Below are 23703 nucleotides of genomic sequence, written 5' to 3'. Positions count from 1 at the left end.
TCCAGCCCCCGCTACACAAGTTGCATTTCTGCCGCGGCTGCTTGGGCCTGATCCTGCGCACCGCCCCAGCCGCTGTGCCTATCCCCATCCGCTCCGGGATCTTCCCCCCCAGCCCAGGAAAGCCTCAGGTTTGCTGGGCCAGCTCCTTATTGCGAGAAGCACTTGCAGGGCGGCTCCAGCCCGGTGTCACACCTCGATGTCATCGCCTCTGCCATAACTCCGTGCCCGATCCCCTCTGGCTCTCACTGCCTAATAAAGTCCCCACAGGCAGCGCCAGCCACGTCCTGCCCATCCCTGCCAGCAGCGAAGTCCTGGGAGTGATTTCTCCCATCATCTTCGTGGCAATGCACTGCTGTGGGCCCCGGCACCCACTGGAAAGGGGGGAAAATTGGGGGCGGAAGGAAAAAGCCCTTGCGTGTAAAACCAGCTGGACCTGCCGGTCGCTTCTGCCGCCCTCCTGCCCCCATGGCACGGGAAAAGCAGCTTGCAGGTGGCTTGTGCCGCCTTATTGCATCGTCTGCTGACAGGGAACGCGCACCTGCCTGTCCACGGCCCTGGTGGCCCTGGTTTGACCGGATCTGTTTGGCTTTGGATTTGCATTTGGGGCTTGGAGCAGAACGTGTCCCCATAAACCTCACCGGTTCCCGTGGCCGCGCAGGAGCACCCTGCCAAGCCCCGGGGTTTGGTGGCCAGTCGCCCACCGTGGGTGCTGGAGGGGCTTGGGGCCACGGGCCCAGCTCCTGCCACCTCTCAGCAGCTTGTCCCACCATCCCGTCCCACCTTGGATCTTGGTTAAAATCGCAGGAGCAGCCTGGTGTGGGCTGCAAACTCCAGAAAAGCCGCACAGATCCTGCTTTTGAGGGGAAGTGACATGGGAGCAGCTTGGAACGCCAGCGTGGGCTGGGAAATCCTCTGCAGAAAGGGCGCACTCCCACCTCTCCCATCCTGTATTTAAGGAATCCCGCTCGGTTGCAGGCCCCGTTGGCAGGCACGGCGAGGCAGGCGATGGCCCAGCCACGTGTGCCGGTGTCTGGGCAGCGCATCCCCCAAGTTCTGTGGGGAATGGCGGGGAAACTGGGAATATTTCTTTCCTCCTGGGAAGTTTCAGCCCGTAAAGTTCCGGCTGAGTCACCCTGACTGAGCCGCGGGCGGGAGTCGCAGCTTAGAGGGGAACCGGCAGCAGGTTTCCACCCTTCCAGCTGAAGCCAGGAGATGCCAGCTTTGGTGTTAAACCTTTATTTTTTATTAATTTGGTGGTTTTTTTTTTTTTTTAACCTGGAAGCTTTCCCTGGGCGCTCCTGGCTGATTTTCCCGCCGGGTCACCCTGCTGTGGCCCCCAAAGCCTGGCCTTGGGGGACAGGGGGCGCAGTCCCTGGGGGTCCCCGAGACCCCGGGGTTCCCCTGGGACCCCGGGGGTCCCCGAGTCTGCGGGGAGGGCGCGCCGGCCCCGCCCCCGAGGCCCAAAGGGGAGGCGGGGGCGTGGCTTGGTGGGTCGAGGGGGCGTGGCCTGAGGCAGGAGGGCGGCAGCGATAGGCGGGCTGTGCTTTGGAGTGGGCGTAGCCTGCGGACGCGGGGCGTGGTCTGGCCGGGAGGGGCGTGTCCTGGCTGTGACGGGGCGTGTTCTGTCGGCGCGGGTGCGGCGGCGGCGGCGGTGGCGCGGGCAGTCTGCGGACGCGATGAGGCGTCGCGGCGAGCGGGGCGGCGGCGGCGGCGACAGCGGCCCGGCGGAGGGCAAGGCCGGCGGGGCACGGCGGGAGCGGTGAGTAGCCGCCGCGGGGGAGGGCAGCACGGGCTGCCGGGCCGGCCTGGGGGCGCTGCCGGGCGCCCGGCTGCCGCTCAGGGCCGCACAGCGCCGCGCCGCGTTCTCCCGGATCGTGTCCTCGTCCCCCGGCGGTGTTTCTCCGCGTGTTCCTTACCGCAGCCACGCTCTGTCCCTCCCTCCTGTGACCACGTGCCACCGCTGTGCCGTAGGTCTGTCCCCGTGCCGTGGCCGTGCTGCTCTGCCGAGGCTGTCATCCCGTGCTCCGGCCGTGCCCCTATGTCCCCACGCCGTGGCTTTGTCACCTTGCTGGGGCCGTGACCCCATGTGTGCCAGCCTGCCACAGCCGTCATGCTGTACCACGGCTACGTCCCCATGTCACCCTGCGATGACCATGATCCTGTGCTGTGACCGCGTCCCTATGTCACCCTGCCATGACCATGATTCTGTACCATCACCACGTCCCCATGTCACCCTGCCATGGCCGTGATTCCGTATTATGGCCATTTCCCTCCCCCCCCATTATGATTCCATGCTGTGGCTGTGTCCCCATGTCACCTTGGTGCTATGCGGCGGCCTGTTGCCGTGCCAGCCGTCAGAGGTGCCCCTCGGTGGGCATGTCCCCCCGCCCTGGTCCGGACCCATCAGTTCTCACCTGCAGCAGGTATTGTGCAAGAGTGGGTGTGAACCCTCGCCCCTGCACTTGAATATTAGGTGTAGACCACGAGCAGCACCTACTAATTAACTGCAGCGCCTGTGAGGGCATTGCTGGCCCGTTGCTGCCGCCGTACAGCGGGACTGCTCGGCCCAAAGTCTCGGCGGGGCGACTGGAGTTTGAGGAACTCCGTCATAGCTCATACCTTCCAGGAAGGGTGCCTGTGCCCGGGGGAGACCATGCCACCTTGCCCTGACACCCCCTTTCTCACCATCTTGCAGCACTCCCCGGGGCAGGCAGTAGACTTAATCCGCTTCTGCATTAGTGATGGTGACCCCAGGCATGCGCTGGCAGGGAGCGAGCCGTGCTTGGACGCCTGTCAGAAGCCTCTGCCCTAAATCCCCTGCTGCCAGGACTGGTTTCCCCATTGCCCAGCACCGTCAGCCCACAAGAGACGTTGCTGCCGAGCAGTCTGCAGCTCTTGGCGTTCCCTTTCCCTCTCAGAGGCTGGGGCTCACTGCAGAGGGCAAGGGCTGGGGTGGCTGGGTGCGTCCCCCAGCCCTTCGGGACAGGATGCTGTTGGAGGTGGTCTCACTTCCCGCCCTTTGCTGGTGGCACTGGGGGACATCAGCCTGGGGACTGGTTTCTCCCATGGCGCTGCAGGCTCTCTGAACCCCTTTTCCAACTTTCCTCCTTGTCCCTGGGGAATTGCAGAGGCTCTCGGTGCCGGGCTTGGGGACACTGCTGTGACTGTGTCCCACCAGCCACAGCTCAGGGTGTTGCCGTGGAGTATCGGTTGCTCCTTATTGCCAGTTTGTCTTGCAGCTCCCGCTCTGGCACGTACCCTGCCCTTCCTGCCTACCTGCGTCCTGTGGGAGGCTGCGGGGACCGGATCGTGGCCTTTCATGACGCCATGTCATGGTGGGGCTGCTCTGACACCTTGGCTCCATCCCCAAAAACCAAACACAGCGTGGGGAGCCAGTTCCTGGTCCCAGGGACACACACACGGCAGCTCCAGGGAAAAGCTGCTGTATCCAACCATTACAGCTGGGGTTGGGAACGGGGACTTGGCTTTGCTGTGCCCCAAAACCCTTGGGGCGGGAGGGGACGTGCTAAGGGGGTGTCTGCCTTGCAGGGGCCGGCTGGCCTGGTGCCCCCGGCTGCGCACCCTCCTCCTGGACCTGCTCCTCATCTACATCTCCGTGCCCTTCCTCATCCGCCTCTTCCCCGTCCTGCTCACCAAATTCGTCTTCCTGAACTTCCGTGAGTGTCCTGGGGGGTGTCCCAACAAGGAGACACCTCCCCCCCCCCACCCTAGGATTCAGCAGGCAAGGGACTGTGGGGGGTGTCCCCAAAGCGTGTGTTGGACGCACCCAGCGCCTGGGTGGCACCAGGAGAGCACTCATCCAACCTCCCCCTTTGCCATGGGCTTGCAGAGGAGGCACGGAGGGACCTTTTTCTGTTGTTGCCTTGTGTTTTGCAAGCTGTAATAACACAGTGCCGCCGACCCTGTTTACTGCCTGAAATTGCAACACATCTGGGCACGCACAGCATCAATGGGGCTAGAAATGGGGTGGGAGGAGGTGGCAGAGGGCTGTGCTCGCCTACCCGCTCCCCGAGCTGGCCGTAGCGCGGCCCTTGGCTTCCAGACAAATTATTTCCAAAAAAATAACGTGTTGCTTTGGAAAAACGTGCAAGAGCAGCAGGGTATGTGGGTTCATGGGGTGCCTGTGTGATGGCTGACATTTCTCCGTCAGTGGCTTTCCCCTTCTTCGTGGACCTTCGGCGGCCGGAGCTGCTGCTGAACAACACCATCAGCCTGTACCTCCCCACCGAGCCGGGCGTCACAGTCGGCATCTGGTGAGCGGGACCACCCCGGCATCCCGGGTGGGCACAGCCTGGCTAAACTGGGTGAATTCCGCCCCCCGCGGGTAACCCCACTCTGACCTCCCCACCCCCCTAGGCACACGGTGCCGGGCAGCAGAGGGGCCGAGGCGCAGGGCAAGGACCAGCGCTGGTATGAGGAGGCTCTTGGTGACACTCACCCCGTGATCATCTACCTGCACGGCAACGGGGGGACCAGGCGAGTACCCGTGAGAACGTGTGTGCCCTCTCCCAGGGGAGGATGCGGGGGGGGGGGGGGGAGGGCTGCGGCTGCTCCAGCACAGCAGCTCTGCGTGGGCTGAGAACTAGCAAACTCAGCGCAGCAGCAGGGTGCTGGGGGAACCAGGGCTGCTGCGGCAGTTTCCCACCCCACGGGTGGAGGAAAAATCCCTTTGAGTTAAAGGGAAATGTCAAAACCCACCCACTCCAGGGCATCCAGCTCTCCCCTCCCGGGAAAAGGTGGCCCTGTCCCTCGCCTGGGCCGGCGCTGGAGGGGAGGGTTCCTTGAGGGCCCTTCCCGAGCTCTAACTTCATTTTCCCCATCAGGGCTGCGAGCCACCGTGTCCAGTTCTTGAAGGTAAGCCGTCCCCTGTGGTGACCTGCTGGGGATAAGGCTCACGCTGGCTCCGGGGACCCAAGAGGGATTCCCCCGGGCAGAGCAAAGCCGGCCACGCTGGGAGGTGTTGGGGGTCTCCCCCCACATCCCAGGACATAAAGCGGTGCCGCTCCTCTGACAGACGATGGGGGCTGCTGACTTCCACATCCTAGCGCTCGACTACAGAGGTAAAGTCACCTCCTGCCTCTCGCTGAGTGACCCTCCCCTGGGGCTGTCGTACCCCCGGGGTCATGACACCGAGCCGTGTCCCCCGCAGGCTATGGGGACTCCAGCGGGCACCCCACGGAGAGCGGCTTCACCACGGACGTCCTGGCGCTCTACGACTGGGCCAAAGCACGGAGCGGGAACAGCAGCATCCTCTTCTGGGGACACTCCTTGGGGACAGGGTAGGCGCGGGGCCGGGTGACGAGGGTGGGTGACACTGACACCAAAGCCCACAGCCTGTCCCCGGGCTGTGACACTGCTGCCACACCGGTGCCACCGGGGGATGGACCAAGGAGTTGGACCGGCTCCTTGGGGGAGGCACCTGCAAAACAAAACCCAGCAGGGAAGGGGGGGTGAGGGTGCTGTGCACCCCACTGGGGCATCGCGGCCGCTCCCCCTCGTTGTCACCTCTCTTCTCACAGGATTGCCACGAACACGGCAAGGAAACTGCAGGAGGAGCGAGGTAAGGGTTGGCCACAACGCGGTGTGTGTCCCCCCCGCCCCCAGGGCTCTGAACATCTCGGGACAGATTTCGGGGGGGCCGCAGAAGAGCTGGGGAGCCCCCTCACTCTCTGCTCGAGCATCGGGCTTGGCCCCCACGGCGGGGACGAGTGGCCGTCCCCATTCTCCGTCATGGGCATCCTGGCCTCATGGCTACTGCCTGGGACGGGAGAGTGGCAGCAGCCCGGGGAGGGGGACAGTCCCGTCCGCCCCCCCGCCCCGAGCCTGCTCCCACCCGGCTCTGCCCTCAGGGGTCCAGGTTGATGCTGTCGTCCTGGAGTCGCCCTACACCAACATCCGCGAGGCGGCCGCCCACATCCCCATCACCACGGTGAGCCCAGGGGCTCCGTACACAGGGTCCCCCCTGTGTCCCCCGCAGCGGTGGCAGCCCTGGCGTCCCAGGGCTCCCCATCCCCCGGCAGGGGAAAAGTGCATCAATCAAAGCCACAACTTGAGCAACCTCCCCCTCAACTCTCGCCCTGGCAGATCTACCGCCAGTTCCCGGGTTTCGGCTACTTCATCCTGGACTCGTTAGCCCTGGGCGACATGTTCTTCGCCAGCGACGAGAAGTGAGTGGCCGGAGGGAAGGGACGCAGCCGGCCCCGCAGGGCTGATGCTGGGACCAGTGCTGGGACCCCCTGGCCCAGGAGGAAGGGAGGGGGAGGGGGTTTGGACACGTCCCACCACCCAGCCCCTGCCCTGGTATCTGTGTTTGCCCAAACTTACTCATGCTTTGAGTGGCTTTTTATTTGCGTAACTTCACACATCAATATTACTATTGAGCAAAGCCCACAAGCCAACATCCGATTTTTTTTTTTTTTTTGAGCCCTCCAAGTCCCCCCCACCCCCGCCCCGCATTGCCGCATACACACGCTGTGGGGGCCGGGTCCTTCTCCCCTCTCTCTTTGTGGGTCCCTTTGCTAAAAACCACCTGGTTCACGGGTGCTGTTGAAGCCTGAGCACCCTGGGGTGGGTGTTTATTAGGGTGCTCGGAGCTGAACTGCCCTTAGCTACTGCCGGGCAGTGCCTGGGAGGGGTCAGGGTTGCTGGGGGGGGAGGGGTTTAGCAGCACCTAGGGAGGCTCCTGTGGGTCCGTGGGCTCTAGGGTGACTCCTGGGTGCTGCGCTTGCTGCCTGCAGTGTGAAGGTGCTGGCCTGCCCCCTCCTCATCCTGCACGCCGAAGATGATGCCGTGCTGCCTCCGCACCTGGGTCGCAAGGTGGGGACCACCATCACACTCCGTGGGGGCTTTAATGGGGCGGGCACTGGTTTAGCCTGTTTTCGGGGGGGCTGAAGTGGCTGGAGAGGGGGTGACCGGCCCCAGGGTGCCAGGAGGGGTTTTGGGGTCCCCTGCGCGTGCCCCTAACCGTGCTCCCACCCCACGGCAGCTCTTTGAAACCGCACGCAACGCCTACAAGGACAAAACCAAGGTGAAGTTCATTACCTTTCCCGAAAAGCTGGGCCTGGGCCACGACTACATCTCGTTTAACCCGGAGCTGCCCATCCTGGTCAAGTAAGTGCTGCAGAAACAGGAGAGGCACGAAAGGAGCCTTGGCCTCTTCTTCCCTGGGTGCATCCTCCCCTGCTGCAACCATGCAGGTCCCTTCCCTTCCCTGCAGCAGTTGCTGGCATCAATTTTTGAGCTCCAGTCACTCCTCGCTGCCCTGCGCCTGCCCTCGTCCCGGGGGTCACGGGGAGGTGGCCCCAGGGACAGCCCTGGCTTCCTCCTTGCCCTGGGTGCAGAGAGGCAGCTTCACTCCGTACCCAGCTCCGACCCGCGCCCAGGGGTGGGAAATCAGGCTCTGGAGCAGCACAGGGTGGTCAGTGATACAGCGTGAGATTTATTGCATCTTGTCGCAGAGACTTCTTGAAGATGAAGTGATGGCGGCTGCTGCCTGTAGCAAGCACGAGCGCTCCCTCCTCCCACCCCCCGGGAACCCCCTCCTTGCACTGAATTTACTGCTGTACGTAATAAAAACTACTGAGAAACTTTCTAATTCGCCCCCCTCCTGCTGAGGATGCTGCCGGTTACTGTGGGAGGGGGCAGGGGAGAGATGCTGCTGCCAGCTGGGTGCCGCTCCTGCCAGGAGCGGCGTAGGGGACAGTGATGGGGTACACGGGCCTGATTGCAAACACCCCTTAACTCCACCCCCCCAAAAACACTGATGCCTTGGGGCTGGCAAGAGCTGCACCCCCCCAAGTCCTGCTTCAGCGTCGCCCGCCAGGGCTCAGAGAGCTGGGGCCAGCTGTGCTTCCCCCCCCACCGTCGTGCACTGAGCCCCAGCAGCTCCCCCCCCGCCCTCTCTCTTTCTCTGTCAGCGGAGAAATTTATGCCCTAATTTTAGGCCCTTTGGCCCCCAAGGGCACTTTTATTTTTAGCACCTATGCAAGCAACTGGGCGATGTGTTTTCGCTTTCCAAATGACACTTACGTTACAAAAATCCCCCCCCTTCCCCATCCGTAGGAAAGCCAGCGGCAGCAACACAGAGACTAGACAGCAGAGACAATTTTACAGCGCACGTGCCCACGGCCCCCAGCTCCATGTCCCTATGCCGCCGTGCCGTTGGGGGTCTTGTCCTCGACCGCATCCCGGGGCTCGTTGGGTGGTGGGATCTTCAGGTCGGAGGGTTCCACGTGCCAGATGTCCCGGGCATATTCCTTAATGGTGCGGTCGCTGGAGAACTTGCCGGCCGCCGCGATGTTCCTGATGACCATCTTGGTCCATGCCTTGGAGTTCTGCAAGGAGAGTGGTGGGATGCTGCGGCCAGACTTGCGCCCATGGGTGCCACAGTGGTCGCGAAAGCGGCTTTCAACCAGGGACCCCCTGCAGCAGCACAGCCGGGAGGCCATCTACATACACAGCCCCACCAGATCCCTTTCCCTGGATGGGATGTTGTGCCCCCATGGCAGCTCCCCAGCCTTGTCCCCCTGCTGGTACTCACCAGGTACAGCTCGCTGACCTTCTCCTGGCATTTCACATAAGCCTCGTAGTCTGCAAAGACTTTAAACCTGCATCGGTGGAGAAAGGGGGAGTCAGTGACAGCAGAAACGCGTGTGTGGGAGTGCGGTGGTGGCCAGTGGCTGCGGGGCATGGGGCTCCAGCTGCCAGATCTGGGGCTTCCTCCAACACAAATGCTTTGGAGGAATTCATCCTCCCCAAGCCCAGGAGCTGCGTCACGGGCTGGACAGGTGCCTCAGGAGGGCACATCCTGCATCAGTTCACCGGGAAAACATCTCCCGCTGCAAATGCCCGTGGCTGCTTAGTGCTCTGGCCAAGAAAGCCCTTGAGATACCCTAGAAGCAGCTATCACCTGGCAAGGGCTGTGCACCCAAACGTGTCTCGGCCTTAATGTACCCCAGGCTTTAATGTGGCAAGCGTGAAGTGCTGTACACGGAGAACCTCTTGTACCCGTGGAGCATCAATTGCTCTTCCACATGCACAACATCAGGGCCAGAAGATGGGACCTTATCAGCCCGCGGGTGGACAGTTGGTGCACAGGCACCAGGAGTTTGGTGGAGAGACCCAACCCAGGGGGGCGGATGACATCCCAGGCCTCACCGGTCATGGTGGAAGAGCATGTTGACCACGTCTTTGAAGAGGTCGGGCTCCTTTGGGGAGAAGAAGCCACTTTCAATCTGGTCAACGGCTTGCTGCAACTCAGGGAGCTCATTGTAGTATTTCTGGGCGTTGTACCTGGTGGGGAAGGGTTGGTATGAGACGGTGCTGCTAAAGTTGCCCGTGGCAGCACCCCCAGGGCATACCCAGCCCTCACCCTTCCCTATCCAGCTCCGCAACGTCCTCCACCCTCATGCCAAAGATGAACAGGTTTTCCTCTCCAGCCTCCTCAGCCATTTCCACGTTGGCTCCATCCATGGTGCCGATGGTCAGAGCCCCGTTCAGCATGAACTTCATGTTCCCTGTACCCGATGCCTCGGTGCCCGCCGTGGAGATCTGCTCCGACAGGTCGGTAGCAGGGATCACTGCCAACAAAACACACCGACACAAAGGGCTCATGGTGACCAGATTTGGGCTTGTATCAGGCCGAAGGATGTTAGATCTGCTGCCTCACAATGATGGAGCCACGGGCTGGTGGACAGCCATGGGGCAGACATCCCCTCCCCACAGCGTGCCCCACGTGGGCTACCTTTCTCTGCCAGCGAGACTCTGTAGTTCTCCAGGAAGATGACCTTCAGCTTGCTCCCCACAACAGGGTCGTTGTTCACCACATGAGCCACAGCGTTAATGAGCTTGATGATCATTTTAGCCATGTGATACCCTGGGGCAGCCTAGGAGAAAAGCCACAGGTGAGCCCGGAGGGGTGGTGCCAGGGGCAGGTGAGGATGACCCAGCTTCCACATGCCCAGGGAAGCACTGGCTCAGCCCTGATCCCATCCCTCATCCAACTCGTGTTGTGCCTCCAAGTTTTTGTGGGCTTGCATGCCCAAGGTTCTGGCAGGAGAACCTTGCTTGGGTTGAAGCCAACAAGTGCTGCCTCAGGGCTTCCCAGAGGCCTTCAGGGACACAACCCCATGAGAACATCTGCACCCAAATCCCCTAGGCCATCTTCAAGGACTTCCTCCAAAACGCCCAAAACTCCTGGCCCAACTTGCCTTGCCCCCGATGATCACTGTCCTCGGCACAAACAGCTTTGCAGGATCCCTCCTGATGCCTGGAGAAGACAGCAGCATGGTGTCACCCTCTGTTTTGGCTGCAGCCCCGGGGGAAAGGGATGCTCGTGCACTCCCAGGGCAGCCTGTCCCCTCGGGGCATGCGGTGGCTTACGGTTGTACATGGTGATGATGTGGAGGCAGTTCATCAGCTGCCGCTTGTACTCGTGGATCCTCTTCACGTGCACGTCGAACATGGAGGAAGGGTTGATCTTCACCTTGTACTCCTTCTCCAGGTACAGCGCGAACTTCACCTTGTTCTCCTGGGCGAGGGCAGGGACCGTTGTCAGCCCCCGGCCTGTGCTCCCCCGGCCTGTGTCCCCCTCCCCCACCTCCCCCTGCCTACACCCCTCACCTGCTTCACTTTGGCCACCTCCCGGATGAAGAGGTCATCGTCCACAAACTCGTGCAGCTTTGTCAGCTGGCTCAGGTCCCGCACGTAGTCCTCCCCGATTTTCTGCAACAGGAGCACGGGCACTTGCTGACCATGGGGGATGGGGATGGCCACCTTCATCAGGCAATGCTGCTCCCGCCCGGCAAGGAGGAGTGGGGGGACTCAGGTGACTCGGGAAAGGTTGGGGGCCAGCGTTACCTCTGCTATGAGCTCTGCCAGCCCCGGGTTGCAGAGCAGGAGCCAGCGCCGCGGGGTGATGCCGTTGGTCTTGTTCTGAAACTTCTCCGGCTCCAGCGCTGCAAAGTCCTCGAAGCTGCGAGGATGAGGAGGGGACGGCTTCAGGCTCGCCCACCTGGGGGCACCACCACCACTTCCAAGCCAAGGGTGACCCCACCACCACCTCCCTCCCCCATGCTTACACTTGCGTCTTGACTATTTCGGAGTGGATTTTCGCCACGCCGTTGACAGCGTGGGAGCCGACGATGCAGAGGTGGGCCATGTTGATCCTCTTGGTGCCTCCCTCCTCTATCAGGGACATCCTCCGCAGCCGGTCCATGTCGTTAGGGAAGAGGGACGCGATGTGCTGCCGGTGGAGGCCGGAGAGGTGGTGAGCGGTGCTGGCATTTAGCTATGTCCCACACCATGGCTCCCAAAGAGGGTGCCACAGCGATGTCCCCAGTGCATTCAACACCAGCCAGAGGGGTGGCTTTTACTTCAGAGTGAGGGTGCAAATCCCCTCCAAAGGGTGCCCTTCCCCAGCATGGACATCTCTGGACAGGACGCCCCAAGCCCCCAAAGAGAGGGGCTTGTGGACACACGCTTGGCCAGCGAGGCCGTTTTGGCAAAAGCCTTGTGCTGCCAAACCCGGAGGCCAAACCACCATCTCCTTTGTACCCTCAACCTCATCCTTCTCCAGGATAAATTTAGCACTTGGAGAGCAAAGAAATGCCAACAGGTAAGTCCCTGGAGCAACCAGTGAAGCCTTTAGAACAGCCACTAACTGTGGGATGGCGATACACTGGTGGGAAGGGCGTTCCTACACACCAGCCTCCCAAAACAGCAGCCAGAACTACCCAGTCACGCACCCGACATCATCCCTTTGTGCATCCCCCTGATCCCGACAGCACAATGTGTGTCCCGACAGCACAACGTCCCCCTCTCCAGAGCCACACCAAGGCACTTACATCCAGGTGTCTCTGATTGATCTCATAGATGATCTGCAGGTGTCTGGGGAGCAGCTTCTCCACCAGGTCCACCGGCCAGCGCTCCAGGGCTTCGGGGAGCACTGTGTGGTTGGTGTAGGCGAAGGTCCTCTTGGTGATGTCCCAGGCCTGCCGGGGAGGCGGGGGCGGGGGGAGCTGGTGCTGAGTGGCCAGGGTGGAGGCAGCCCCAGGTGGGTGCCAGCACCCACGTGTGGTCCTCCCACCATGACCTGCAGCATGGCCAAGCCGGCTCCTCCAAGTCCATACCGGTTAAACCCAACCCAACGGCTCCCCATCGCTCCCCAGGCCACCAGCAGCTACAAAACTGGTTCCCCAGCTCCTCCGCTGCGGGTGCAGGTGGAGGGGGCCCAGGGGCCAGGTCGGGTTCTCCTTACCGTGTTCCACGGCAGCTTCTCGATATCCACAAAAATCCTCATCAGCTCAGGGATGGCCATGGCAGGGTGCGTGTCATTCAGCTGGATGGCAACCTGTGGGGAGAGCAGGGGTGGCACATGGGGGACGTGTAGGGGGCACGCAGGCATCCCACTGCGCAAGCCAGCCGGGCATGGGCACCCACGGAGGGTCCACAGAACCCCTCCAGCCCCTGGGTGCGCATCTGGGAGGCATCGAAACGAGCTCCAAGGCACATGTCAGAGCAACCCTGGCTTGTACCTGGTCAGGGAAGGAATCAAACACGGTTCGGACACTGTCTGTGCTCCCGAATTTGGATGCTTTGAAGCGGCGTATGATGTCCTGGAGGGTGGCAGCCACGACGAAGTACTCCTGCTTCAGCCGCAGCTCCTTCCCCTCGAAGAACTGTGAGCAGAGGAGTGGGACACTGCAGGGTGGCACCGCCGGGGACCCATCCACCACAGCGTGACCTCCCCAGTGCTTCCCCCAGCCCCGGTGCCGGCAGCAGCTCTAACTCCAACATCTTCTCACTTTCCAGATTCCACTACCAGGGTTTGAGATGTGCTGGTACAAACAGAGGTTTAAATCCACTCCCCTGCAAAGCATCGTCAAAACCTGTTCTCCCTGGTTTGAACGTTTCAGCCGCAAGGAAAGGTACCGGGGCAACGGGAAAGGACTGTAACACCTAGGAGCTATTTCAAAGACAAGAATTAAAACCCCCATTCAAGCAGCACAAAACACCAACCCACTGGTCTGCCAGGAGGATCTACAGGAAGCGACCTCACCGCGGGAGCTGCGGAGCCCCCAGCTCTCCTCACCAGCTGGGAAGGCTGGAGTAGGATTTTATATAGGGAAAAAAAAACCCAACCCACCAGGGCCAGCCCAAAAGAGGCTGCAGAGCAAGGAGAGCCGCTCTCTGCCTTCTTCCCCGGCTCCGCAGCTTGTTTTGTAGCCGGGGAAGGGCTGTACCTCCCACTGCACCTCCGTGCCTGCCAGCGTGCAGCACGGCAGGGACACCCGCAAGAGCTTTGGGGTGTTAAAGGGCAATTTGAGGCGCAAACTCCGGTGCCAGGGCTGCAAGGGAAATGTCAGCAGCGTTCACCAGTTCGCCTTCATGTTCTAGTCTGAGACTCAAGGAACATTTCCGCAGCAGGACGTGCTCACCCCCTTCCCCTCACTCCTTCCCCTCGCCGTGCTGAGCACCGGATTTGCCTGGGAGCGAGCCCGTCTCCGCTGCAGCCCCGGGCAGCGCTGGCGAGAGGCAGCAATCCCCACCCAAGCGCTACAGGCGGCTTCAAACACAACCTAAAGCATCTCTGTAACGTCCCGGGGTGAGGGGCCGGGCCGCTCCACTTCACGCCCCGCCTGCGCAACCTTTAGCCACCCCCAAAAGCGGGGACACCCCCCCAGCTTTGCGTCGTGACTCACGTTGTCGTTGGGGTAGAGGACGCGGGATATGTTCTCCGCCAGGTTTCTGTCCAGCACGGCCTGGATGTAGTCTCCGACATTGACTGGGAAAGAGCAGAGGGGTAAGGTGGGTGTGGGACCCCCCACCCCGCCTCTGCCCCGTCCTGGGTGGCACCCCACCAGCACCCACTTACAGTCCCGCAGGTTGAAGTCGTTGGGTGCCCGAGCCGACCACAGGCGCATGGTGTTGACGGTGTTGTTCATGTACCCAGGCACGGGGGTATCGTAGGGCAGCGCCAGCACCACCTAGGACATTGGCAGGGCAGCTGGAGCCGGGCTGTGCCCCCGGCTGGCGTCCCGCCACCCCCCTGCCATCCCACACACCCTCCCGCAGGAGTGAACTCGGGGTTGCATCCACCTTCACAGGGTGACACGCATGGGGACGTGCTTGGTACCCCCCAGCCCCTGCCCCGGGGACACCCCAGCTCCCCCGGGTCTGTCTGGTGGCTGGTGCTCACCAGAAGCTCTCAGGGGATGGAGAGAGGCTTGTGAGGGTCAGGAGAACCTTAATTTAAGCTGTCGTGCCGGGCTGTGCATTGCAACGCAGACCTGCTGGGGGTACTTGAGGGCATAGAATGGTTTGGGTTGGAAGGGACCTTTAAAGATCAATCCACGATCCCATGGGCAGGAACACCTCCCACCAGCCCAGGTTGCTCCAAGCCCCGTCCAGCCTGGCCTTGAACCCCTCCAGGGATGGGGCAGCCACAGCTTCTCTGGGCAACCTGGGCCAGGGGCTCACCACCCTCACAGCCAAGAATTTCAGAGGTTGGCTGCCCCCATCCCTATGTCCATCTCCTCCCCAGTTTCCTCCACTGCTGCCTCTTCCACACCAGCAAAGGAGCCGCACCAGTGCAACCCTCCCCAGCAGGACCCACGCCTGGGTCTCTGCCCCAGCGAGAGCCCCCCAGGCGATGGGACAAGCCACACGCATGGGGAGTTCCCCACACGCCGGCCCCAGCCCATACCTGGGTGTCAACCCACTTGGCACCGGTGGCACCGTGCTCCACCCGGCCGTAGAAGTGCACGGGCAGCATGTACTCGGGACGGGCTTTCTCCCAGGGGTTGCCGTGCCGGAGCCAGTCATCCGCTTCTTCCACCTGCCGGAGGGAGGGAGAGCGGTGACGGGGCAACCCAGCCCCGGGGACCTCCCTGGGTAGCGCCACGTGGAGGATGGCCGGGAAAGGCTCTGGCTGCTCGTGGTAAAGGGGATGATGCTTCGGAGCCTGCCCTAAACCTGGATTTCAGTGCTCCAAGACTGGAGGCAGGGCCCTGACCACCCTGAATCCCAGGGGGCGTCCCTGCTGGAGGGGCGATGGATGGGGACAAGGAGGTGGGGATGCTCCCTTAATTAGAGTTTCAATCTCAGCCTACAAGCTGGCTAACGAAGCAGGCTCATTCCCTACCCTGACAGGGCTGCAACAGGGGAGACCCTGGGTGAGACACCGCCTTTGGCACGGCCAGGTCACAGCGCTGGGTGGCAGGGACATTGCGCGAGGGCTGGGGGGAGACCAGTCCCATTAAGACGCAGCAGCCGGGGAATGCGATTTCACAGTGCCGGCTGTAGGTACAGCTTTTGGGAGATGCTCGCAGGGGCCCGCCGGGTGTTTGGGGTTATCTCCCACCAAGGGTTTTGCCGACCCACGCCACATTTCCCATCGCATTTACGAAACAGCCCCTTCCACCCTCTGATGCTTTAACCCCGGCATCCAGCAGCAGAAGCCAGGCTGGGGGAGAGGGGCTGGATCTGGTCTCCCCCGGACTTCCCCCCACCATCCCCACCTGGCCAGGAGCAGGGATGTGACATGGGCAGGCTTCTGCACAAGCCCCGCTCAGGAGGAGAGGCTGTCACGCTGATGATTCATGGCTTTTTGCTAATTAACGGGGAGGATCCGCTCCCCCCTCCACACGGCTGCACCGGGCCACTAACGGGCTGGAGTGGGAACTGTGACGGATCCCCAGCTCCGCACGCCGGAGCCAGCTGGGATGAAGGATGAGCATCCCCACCACAGGGAGGGATGCTGTGTGCTCGCACCGGTTAAGAAGTTTAAACTCGTTGGAGAAAACATCTGACAAGTTTTAAATATCGCAGCCCCAACTCCGGCTCCAGCAGTCTCTGAGCTACGGGAGCGCATCCGTACGCCCCGATCTCGGCCAGACCTAAGGGGGAGGCTGGACTGGGGGCTTCGGCTGGGCCGGGGGAAGAAAAGGGCTGCACGCCTCCGTCCATACCTGCCACCCGTCCCGGATCTTCTGGTTGAAGATGCCGTACTCGTAGCGGATGCCGTACCCGTAGGCTGCCAGCCCCAGCGTGGCCATGGAGTCGAGGAAGCAGGCTGGAGGGACCGAGAAGAGTGGTGAGCTGCACTTCCACCACGAGTCCTCCTCCCCCATGGAGAACCCGTGGCTGCAAGCAGCTACCCCGCAGGGCCACGAGCCAGGGCCACCGGCCGCCACCGCTCACTTGCCAGCCCCCCAGCACCTCTCCCGTTGTGCAAGGAAAGGCTGGAACAATAACCCCCCCACCAGGGTTAGGTACCCCCTTCAGTGGATGCAAAGGCTCTAGGGTGCCACCACCCAGGCAAGACCCTTTTTTGGGGAGGCTCACTCACCGGCAAGCCTGCCGAGACCACCGTTGCCAAGACCGGCATCCTCCTCGATTTCCTCCAGCTCTTCCATGTCCAGCCCAAGCTACAGATGAGAAGGAGAAGGTGATGGGCTGGGGGCTCTCAGGCTGCCCAGCCCTGTGGGGGGAGGCACTGCTGGCACACACCCCTGAGTGCTGCTCAATGCCCGCCACCGCTGTCCCCCCGTGCAGGTGGGCTCCAGGAGGGGTGGAAAGGCATCCAAGCCTGCAAGACTCATCCCTGCAGGTGGGACGCTGTGATTTGCAACCAAAGCAGCCCCTCTCCCCTTCCACTGCCGCTCCACATTGTGACAGGGACCAGCTGCGGTGTTTAAGTCACTCCACCAGCCTTTACAAGGGACACATGTGACATGGTTTGGGTGGGAAGGGATCTTAAAGACCATCCAGTGCCACCCCCCTGCCCTGGGCAGGGACACCTCCCACCAGACCAGGTTGCTCCAAGCCCCGTCCAGCCTGGCCTTGAACACCTCCAGGGATGGGGCAGCCACAGCTTCTCTGGGCAACCTGGGCCAGGGGCTCACCACCCTCACAGCCAAGAATTTCTTCCTCAGATCTCACCTAAATCTTCCCTCTTCCAGTTTAATACTATTCCCCCTCGTCCCATGGCTCCCCTCCCTGATCCAGAGTCCCTCCCCAGCTTTCCTGGAGCCCCTTTAGGGACTGGAAGGGGCTGGAAGGTCTCCGCGGAGCCTTCTCTTCTCCAGGCTGAACCCTCCCAGCTCTCTCAGCCTGTCCTCCCAGCAGAGGGGCTCCAGCCCTCCCAGCATCTCCATGATCCAGCATGTGGGTGGCTTTCCACCTTGCCGTGGACAAGCTCTTGGGGGTGCCCCCACCCAGCCATAACCAGGGAGCTGCTCTCGTGGACCCAGACATTTCCTGCAGGTCTCCCAGGGATCATTCCCTCCCTCCACACCCCAGCGCCCTGTTCCTGCTCCCCTAGCACCCCCCCGTCCCTGGGGCAGGCACCCCCATGCCCATCCCCCTGGCTCCAGGCATCGCCCTTTAGCAGAGACACCCAGAGAAGCGGCTACACCACTTTTAGGAGGAAATTTAAAAGTTTCCAGCCTGGGATGCTGTGGGAGGAAGAGGTTTTGCCTATGCAAAGCTCCCCGGGGCAGCTCAGTGGGAAACAACACGGTGCCTTGTTAGGGCTGAGCCACCTTTTCCCGTGGAAACCCCTCAGTCTGACATCCCCGCCCCAATGTCCCATGGTCACAGCAAGCGGGGACAGCTCCAGTCCCAGCGCCACCCTCGCGGGAGGGCAGGACCCTGCACCGCTCCTGTGTAAGCGGGCAGCGGCTTCTCCCGAACTGGCCGGACACAAACACCAGCACCGGTGGCAGCCTCGCCGGTGTTCCGTGGCACCGGGCTGCACAGCTCCGAATTTCACCAACAGCCCCGAATGTCTACAGAAACATCTTAAATGACTTATATTATGCCAAACCTCTTATTTTAGAAAGATTTGGCATTTACGTCCCGGGGGGGCCCCAGCGTAGGCAGTAAGGAGGATTTCCCCTCCAGAGCTTTACCTGACATGGCTGCAAAACAAGATTTCCAAATGACCTTGCACCTTCCGCGTCCCCGGGGCTGCCACCGGCAAGCATCCCCGGCTCTCCCCCTCCGCCCTGGCCCCACTGCCCTCGCTGCCAGGTGGACAGATAAAAATATAACTTCCTCTCCTTTGAATGCGTTTGCTCAAAAGCTGCTCCAGCTGTTGTGTGACCCCAGCCACGCACCGCGGCGTTGGTCACGAGGGATGGAAGCGCAGGGCCCGGGGGAAGCAGCCACCCCAAAACCTTTGATAACCCAAGTGCCACACGGTGCCAGCGTCACGCCGGGGTTGAGTTAGGACAAGGTTTTAATCCCCTCTGCCACTGATGATAGCTATTAACGGCCTCGTCTATACAACCAGGAGCTTCCCTGCAGGTTACAGGCTTGACCTCGGTTGATGAGAAGCTCAACACGAGCCGGCAACGTGCGCTGGCAGCCCAGAAAGTCCCCTGCATCCCCAGGAGGGGGGGATGCAGCAGGGCGAGGGGGGGGATTCTGCCCCTCTGCTCTGGTCTGCGGAGACCCCCCTGCAGTGCTGCCTCCAGCGCTGGGGCACCAACAGCAGGACACGGAGCTGTTGGAGCGGGGCCAGAGGAGGCCCCGGAGATGCTGGGAGGGCTGGAGCCCCTCTGCTGTGGGGACAGGCTGAGAGAGCTGGGGGGGTTCAGCCTGGAGAAGAGAAGGCTCCGCGGAGACCTTCCAGCCCCTTCCAGTCCCTAAAGGGGCTCCAGGAAAGCTGGGGAGGGACTCTGGATCAGGGAGGGGAGCCATGGGATGAGGGGGAACGGTTTTAAACTGAAAAGAGGGAAGATTTAGATGAGATCTGAGGAAGAAATTCTTGGCTGTGAGGGTGGTGAGCCCCTGGCCCAGGTTGCCCAGAGAAGCTGTGGCTGCCCCATCCCTGGAGGGGTTCAAGGCCAGGCTGGACGGGGCTTGGAGCAACCTGGGCTGGTGGGAGGTGTCCCTGCCCAGGGCAGGGGGTGGAACGGGATGACCTTTAAGGTCCCTTCCAACCCAAACCATTCTATGATGCTATGACCTTCCATCTCACCGGTACTCGGCAGCACCGTGCCGCATCCCTCGGTACACAGCCGCCGGGCCAGGCAGCCCCGACAGGCTGCAAGCACTGGCTGCAGCCCCAGGCCTTTCCAGAGCTGGTTCTGGAGCAGCATTTTCCTGCTAAGGCATTGCCTGCGGCTCGGGGAGCGGTTTGCAGCCAACGTGGTAAAACACGAACATCTCCAGGAGCCAGAGAGCACGGAGCCTCCCGGTCTGGGTCCCCGCCAACCCCTGGGATGCTCACCTGGTAGACGGCTTCGTCGCAGGCATTCTGCAGCCCCAGGTTAATCATGGTGTTCTGCAGCGTCCGCCCCATGTAAAACTCCAGGGAGAGGTAGTAAATTCTCTGAAAGAGAAAACCATCCCCTCGTCACCTTCTCCAGGGCTGGAGGAGGCTCCCCTGGACCCCAGAAGCTGGTATTGGGCGTTACCTCAAAACAAGATGGGAAAAAACCTGACGCTCAACACCACAGGGTGGTTTGCACCGGGAATTCGAGGGCTGGGGCTCCTTGGAGGTGGCCGTGCCCCGCAGCCTCCGCCCCACTCTCCCACCGTTGCTATTTCCCAAGACGGGAAGAGGGGAACGCCGAGGCCGTTTTGTTTGGAGAAGCCCCGTCCGAGAGCAGGGCGAGCCCTGGGAGGGTGACCCCGAGCATGCCGGCGGCAGTACAAAGTTAAACTTTAAAGAGAAGCCGTTTCCTAACGTCACCCCGATCTGCAAAGCAACCAGAAAACCCAGCAAGCCACCACGGCCAGGCGCAGGCGGTGACAGCCTTGGGGACACAGGCTTCCTCCGCTGTCCCTGGGGGGCTCGGGAGCACGTAGCTGACAGGATGGGTGCAGGATGCGGCCAGTAACACTGAGGCTTGTGTAAGCCGCTGCCCGGCATCAGCACCAGCAGGTTTTAAGGAAGGATTTAGGCTGGAGGACATCGCTGACTTGACAGGTTCCCCCAGGACCTGCGCGGGAGCAGGGCGATGGCAACCCACAGCGACGGGGTGCGCTGGGAGGGATCTGTTGGGCTTACTGGTTTGGTCCCAGCAGAGCTGGAGGCAGCAGCACCGGGCAGACGGGACCCAGCGTGGCTCAGCTATACCAAAGAGCCTTCAAATTCAAGCCCTGGAAGAGCCTCATCTCTTTTTTTTCCTTCCCCCTACATGACAGAGCAGGAGGGTTGAGCTACCAGGGCCTGGCATGGTCCCAGAAGGTGTTGGCAGGGCCACCCTCCCAGGGAGAAAATTGGAGGCGACAGGGCCGTCCAGGTGTCAGGAGGGGATTATTCCTTAATCCTGCGGCAGCCAGAGCCCCGGCGCAGTACAGAAGCTCCTGCACAAACCGGACTTTTCCCCCCGCCCCCCGGCTCGGGATGGTGGTCTGGAACAAGACCTGCTTGTGGCTGGCTCCAGCTTCGTTTAAGCCCTTTGACTAATTGCCCTTAGAAGGCTTTGCGGCTGCTTTGGGCAGACCGCACCCACGCCAGCGCCGCGGGACAACACACGCTGTCCCCATGCCCTGCGCCCCGCTGCTCTGTTTGTTTTGCAAAGCAAAGGACAGTGGCCTCGCTTGTGAAAGTCCAGTCCCCCGCCCCGCGCTTGGCAAACTTAGTGGGGGAAATATCCCCAATCCCAAGAAAAACCGAGCCCCCCCCCCCCCCCCCTCCATTTTCTGTGCGTTCACAGAGGGAGGGTTTGCACCCGAAGGGCTTACGGTGGTTGTGCAAATTCCCACCCCGGCCATAACGCAAAGACCCACTTTGGGGAAGCCAAAGGGGGGCTCCCGCCACCCTCCGCCCCCTCCCCTGCAAGGAGGGGTGTCCCGTGTGTCCCCCCCCACCCCCCCCCCAGCATCCCCCGGCTCCCACCTTGGGGTCCTTCTCGTAGTAGTACTGCTGGGTGCGGATCCAGCGGCCCACCAGGTGGTCCCGCACGGTGTGGGCCAGGGCGAAGTAGTAGTCGCGGGGGGTGGCCACATTGCGGTCCTTGACCAGGGTGAAGTGGAGGTGGCGGTTGAAGCCCCGCTTCAGCTCGGCCACGCTCTCGGCGCCCACGATCCCGCGGATGCTGATCTGCTTTCGCCGCTCCTGGTCCGACAGCGGCCGCGACATCGCGGCGGGGCTGCAGGGCACACGGGGACGGGGTGGGACACACACACACACACACACGCACACGCACACACACACGCACAGAGACCGCCGCGGCGGGGATGGGCACCGGGTTCCGCCTCCGCCCCGGGGCCGAGCTACCGGCGGGACGGGGAGGGGACGCGGAGGGGCCGCCCACGCGTGGGGCGGGAGCGGAGTCCCGTCACCCGGCGGGGGGAAGCGGGGGGGGTGTCCGAGGCGGCGTCCCAGGGACTGCCACCCGGGGCTACGACAAGGCGGGGTGCCCCGGGGACCGCCACCCGGGGGCGCGACAAGGGGAGGGGGGGTGTGTGCCCCGGGGACTGCCACCCGGGGCTGCGACAAGGTGGGGTAGAAAGGGGGGGGTGTGCCCCGGGGACCGCCACCCGGGGGCGCGACAAGGGGAGGGGGGGTGTGTGCCCCGGGGACTGCCACCCGGGGCTGCGACAAGGTGGGGTAGAAAGGGGGGGGTGTGCCCCGGGGACCGCCACCCGGGGGCGCGACAAGGGGGGGCGGGGGGGGGTGTCCCGGGGACCGCCACCCGGGGCTGCGACAAGGGAAGGGTAGAAAAGGGGGGGTGTCCCGGGGACCGCCACCCGGGGGCGCGACAAGGGGGCTACAGAGCGGAGAGACTCCAGGAAGGTGCAAAGGGGGTACCCCGGGGGCCGTCAGCCGTGGGTGCGACAAGGGGGAGGGTGTCCTGGGGACAACCGCCTTGGGGATGCACACGCCTCGGGGAGGGTACAAAGAGGGGAGTACCCTGAGGACCCCCACCCCCAGGGATGCACAGAGGGGCATGCAAAAGGCGGGGGGGGGGGGTACAAAGTGGGGAGACCCCAGGAAGGTGCAAAGGGGGTACCCTGAGGACTTCCACCCCGGGCATGCACAAAGGGGTGGGTACCAAGGGGGGCTACCCCGGGGACCGCTACCCGGCGATGCACAAAAGAGGTGGGGGGGGAGAAAGAGGGGGTATCCTGGGGACCGCCACCCCGGGGGGTGCACAGAGGGGCGGGTACAAAGAGGGGGGCACCCTGGGAAAAGCCACCCGGGGGTGCGCAAAGGGGAAGGACAAAGCGGGAAGGTCCCAGGAAGGTACAAAGGGGGGGTGCCCTGGGGACCCCCACCCCGTGGCAAAAGTTGGGGGGGGTGGTGGGGGGGGGCCTACCCTGAGTTTGCACAGGAAGCCGGGGGGCGAGCACGGGTCTTTCCCCCCCACCAGGAGCACCTGCACCGGACGGGGCGGAGCGGTCTCGGGAGGGGCCACCCCCCCCACCCGGCATTTCTGGGGCGGTGGCGGCGGGGGGAGCGCGGAGCCGCCCCCGCAGGGCCCCGCCCCGGGCCGTGCCGGGCGCCGCGCAAGGACCCCCCCCCCGCCGGGCACGGAGGGAAATGCCGCTCCCACGGCCCAGGCGGAAAGTGTCAGGATCTCACCCCCGCCCGGCTGCTGCCCTGCACCCCCCCCTCCCCCCCTTCCCTTGCACCCCCCTTTCCTTTGCACCCCTTCCCTTGCACCCCCCTTTCCTTTGCAACCCTTCCCTTGCACCCCTTCTGCACCCCCCCTTCCCTTCCACCCCTTCTGCACCCCCCCTTCCCTTCCACCCCCCTTTCCTTTGCACCCCTTTCCCTTTCACCCCCTCCGTACCCTTCTTTCCCTTGCACCCCCTTCCCTTGCACCCCTTCTGCATCCCCCTTTCCTTTGCACCCCCTTCCCTCGCACCCCTTCTGCACCCCCCTTTCTTTTGCACCCCCCTTCCCTTGCACCCCTCTTTCCTTTGCACCCCCTCTGTACCCTCCTTTCCCTTGCACCCCCTTTTCCCTTGCACCCCTTTGCACCCCCCTTTCCCTTGCACCCCCTTCCCTCACACCCCCTATGTACCCCCCCTTTCCCTCGCACCCCTTCTGCATCCCCCTTTCTTTTGCACCCCCTTCCCTTGCACACCCTCTGTGCCCTCCTTTCCCTTGCACCCCCTTTTCCTTGCACCCCCCCTTTCCCTTGCACCCCTTCCCCTGCACCCCTTCCTCTGTAGCCCCTCCCCTGCAGCCATCTCCCCTCTCCTGTCGCCTCCTCACCTTTCTCTGCCCGCTCCGCGATCCCTCTGGAAATGGCGTGGGATCCCTTCCGCCCACGGCGGGCAGGGCTCGGTGGCTGCCTGCCCTGCGGAGTCCTGCCTGGCTCCCGGTTCCTCCGGAGGGCAAGAACAGCCGAAGCACACAACGCAACACCTCTTCCTCTTCCTCCAGCCATGCCTGCGCAGGCTTCCCAGCCTCCCGCGTTTTTCCTGCCCCGTTCCGTAAACCTGAACCACACGCAGCCCAAGAGCAAGCCAACTTGACCCGACTGCTGGCCTTGCGGGCTGGCTGGGCCACTGGCTTGACCCGGCCACCCCGAGTGTCCCCGCAGCTGGGACCCAGGGGCAGGAGGCTGCGGGCTGAGCCGGGTCCCGGCGAAGGGCTGCAGCCGCTCCCCAGAGGCTGAGGAACCATCCCAAACTGCACATGAGCAACGTGGGGAGGGGGGGAAAAGAAAGGAATTCGACCCATTTTCCCAATTTTTCCCAGGGCAGATTGAA

At 62.8% G+C, this 23703-nt stretch overlaps 2 protein-coding genes across 3 annotated transcripts; one reads left to right on the top strand and one right to left on the bottom strand.

The window, feature by feature from the left end:
• The first annotated feature begins 1600 nt into the window (after positions 1 to 1600).
• On the top strand, positions 1601 to 7615 carry ABHD12B (abhydrolase domain containing 12B). The gene is made up of 13 exons (XM_074583557.1): positions 1601 to 1759; positions 3550 to 3677; positions 4172 to 4274; positions 4378 to 4497; positions 4845 to 4875; positions 5036 to 5081; positions 5171 to 5300; positions 5541 to 5581; positions 5871 to 5950; positions 6106 to 6188; positions 6759 to 6837; positions 7007 to 7131; positions 7479 to 7615. The coding sequence occupies exons 1-13, from the start codon at positions 1677 to 1679 to the stop codon at positions 7498 to 7500; spliced, it is 1071 nt and encodes a 356-aa protein (XP_074439658.1). The 5' UTR covers positions 1601 to 1676; the 3' UTR covers positions 7501 to 7615.
• Positions 6347 to 23543, bottom strand: PYGL (glycogen phosphorylase L). Of its 2 annotated transcripts, XM_074583555.1 has the most exons (22): positions 23204 to 23543; positions 22299 to 22358; positions 20876 to 21128; positions 19259 to 19360; positions 16370 to 16448; positions 15990 to 16093; positions 14726 to 14857; positions 13895 to 14006; positions 13722 to 13804; positions 12555 to 12698; positions 12278 to 12370; positions 11865 to 12011; positions 11100 to 11263; positions 10879 to 10993; positions 10642 to 10743; positions 10402 to 10549; positions 10230 to 10288; positions 9764 to 9905; positions 9392 to 9599; positions 9178 to 9312; positions 8561 to 8627; positions 6347 to 8354 (listed from the first exon to the last, which is right to left on the bottom strand). In XM_074583555.1, the coding sequence occupies exons 3-22, from the start codon at positions 21116 to 21118 to the stop codon at positions 8166 to 8168; spliced, it is 2568 nt and encodes an 855-aa protein (XP_074439656.1). In that variant the 5' UTR covers positions 21119 to 21128; positions 22299 to 22358; positions 23204 to 23543; the 3' UTR covers positions 6347 to 8165. The 2 variants fall into 2 exon arrangements, with proteins under 2 accessions (XP_074439656.1, XP_074439657.1); XM_074583556.1 differs by lacking the exon at positions 22299 to 22358.
• Between the last annotated feature and the right edge of the window lie 160 nt (positions 23544 to 23703).

The sequence above is a fragment of the Larus michahellis genome, chromosome 4 (genome assembly GCF_964199755.1).
Source record: "Larus michahellis chromosome 4, bLarMic1.1, whole genome shotgun sequence".
Lineage (NCBI taxonomy): Eukaryota > Metazoa > Chordata > Aves > Charadriiformes > Laridae > Larus > Larus michahellis.
The sequence above is the reverse complement of the archived record's forward strand: the minus strand, read 5'-3'. Positions and strand labels throughout refer to the sequence as shown.

Coding starts and splice junctions, on each gene's coding strand:
- ABHD12B (XM_074583557.1), top strand. CDS start 1,677: ATGAGGCGTCGCGGCGAGCGGGGCGGCGGCGGCGGCGACAGCGGCCCG. Junction 4,498..4,844: donor CACGGCAACGGGGGGACCAG/GCGAGTACCCGT, acceptor TTTCCCCATCAG/GGCTGCGAGCCACCGTGTCC. Junction 5,582..5,870: donor GAAACTGCAGGAGGAGCGAG/GTAAGGGTTGGC, acceptor CTCTGCCCTCAG/GGGTCCAGGTTGATGCTGTC.
- PYGL (XM_074583555.1), bottom strand. CDS start 21,118: ATGTCGCGGCCGCTGTCGGACCAGGAGCGGCGAAAGCAGATCAGCATC. Junction 19,361..20,875: donor ACTACGAGAAGGACCCCAAG/GTGGGAGCCGGG, acceptor TTTCTCTTTCAG/AGAATTTACTACCTCTCCCT. Junction 12,012..12,277: donor AGAAGCTGCCGTGGAACACG/GTAAGGAGAACC, acceptor CCTCCCCGGCAG/GCCTGGGACATCACCAAGAG.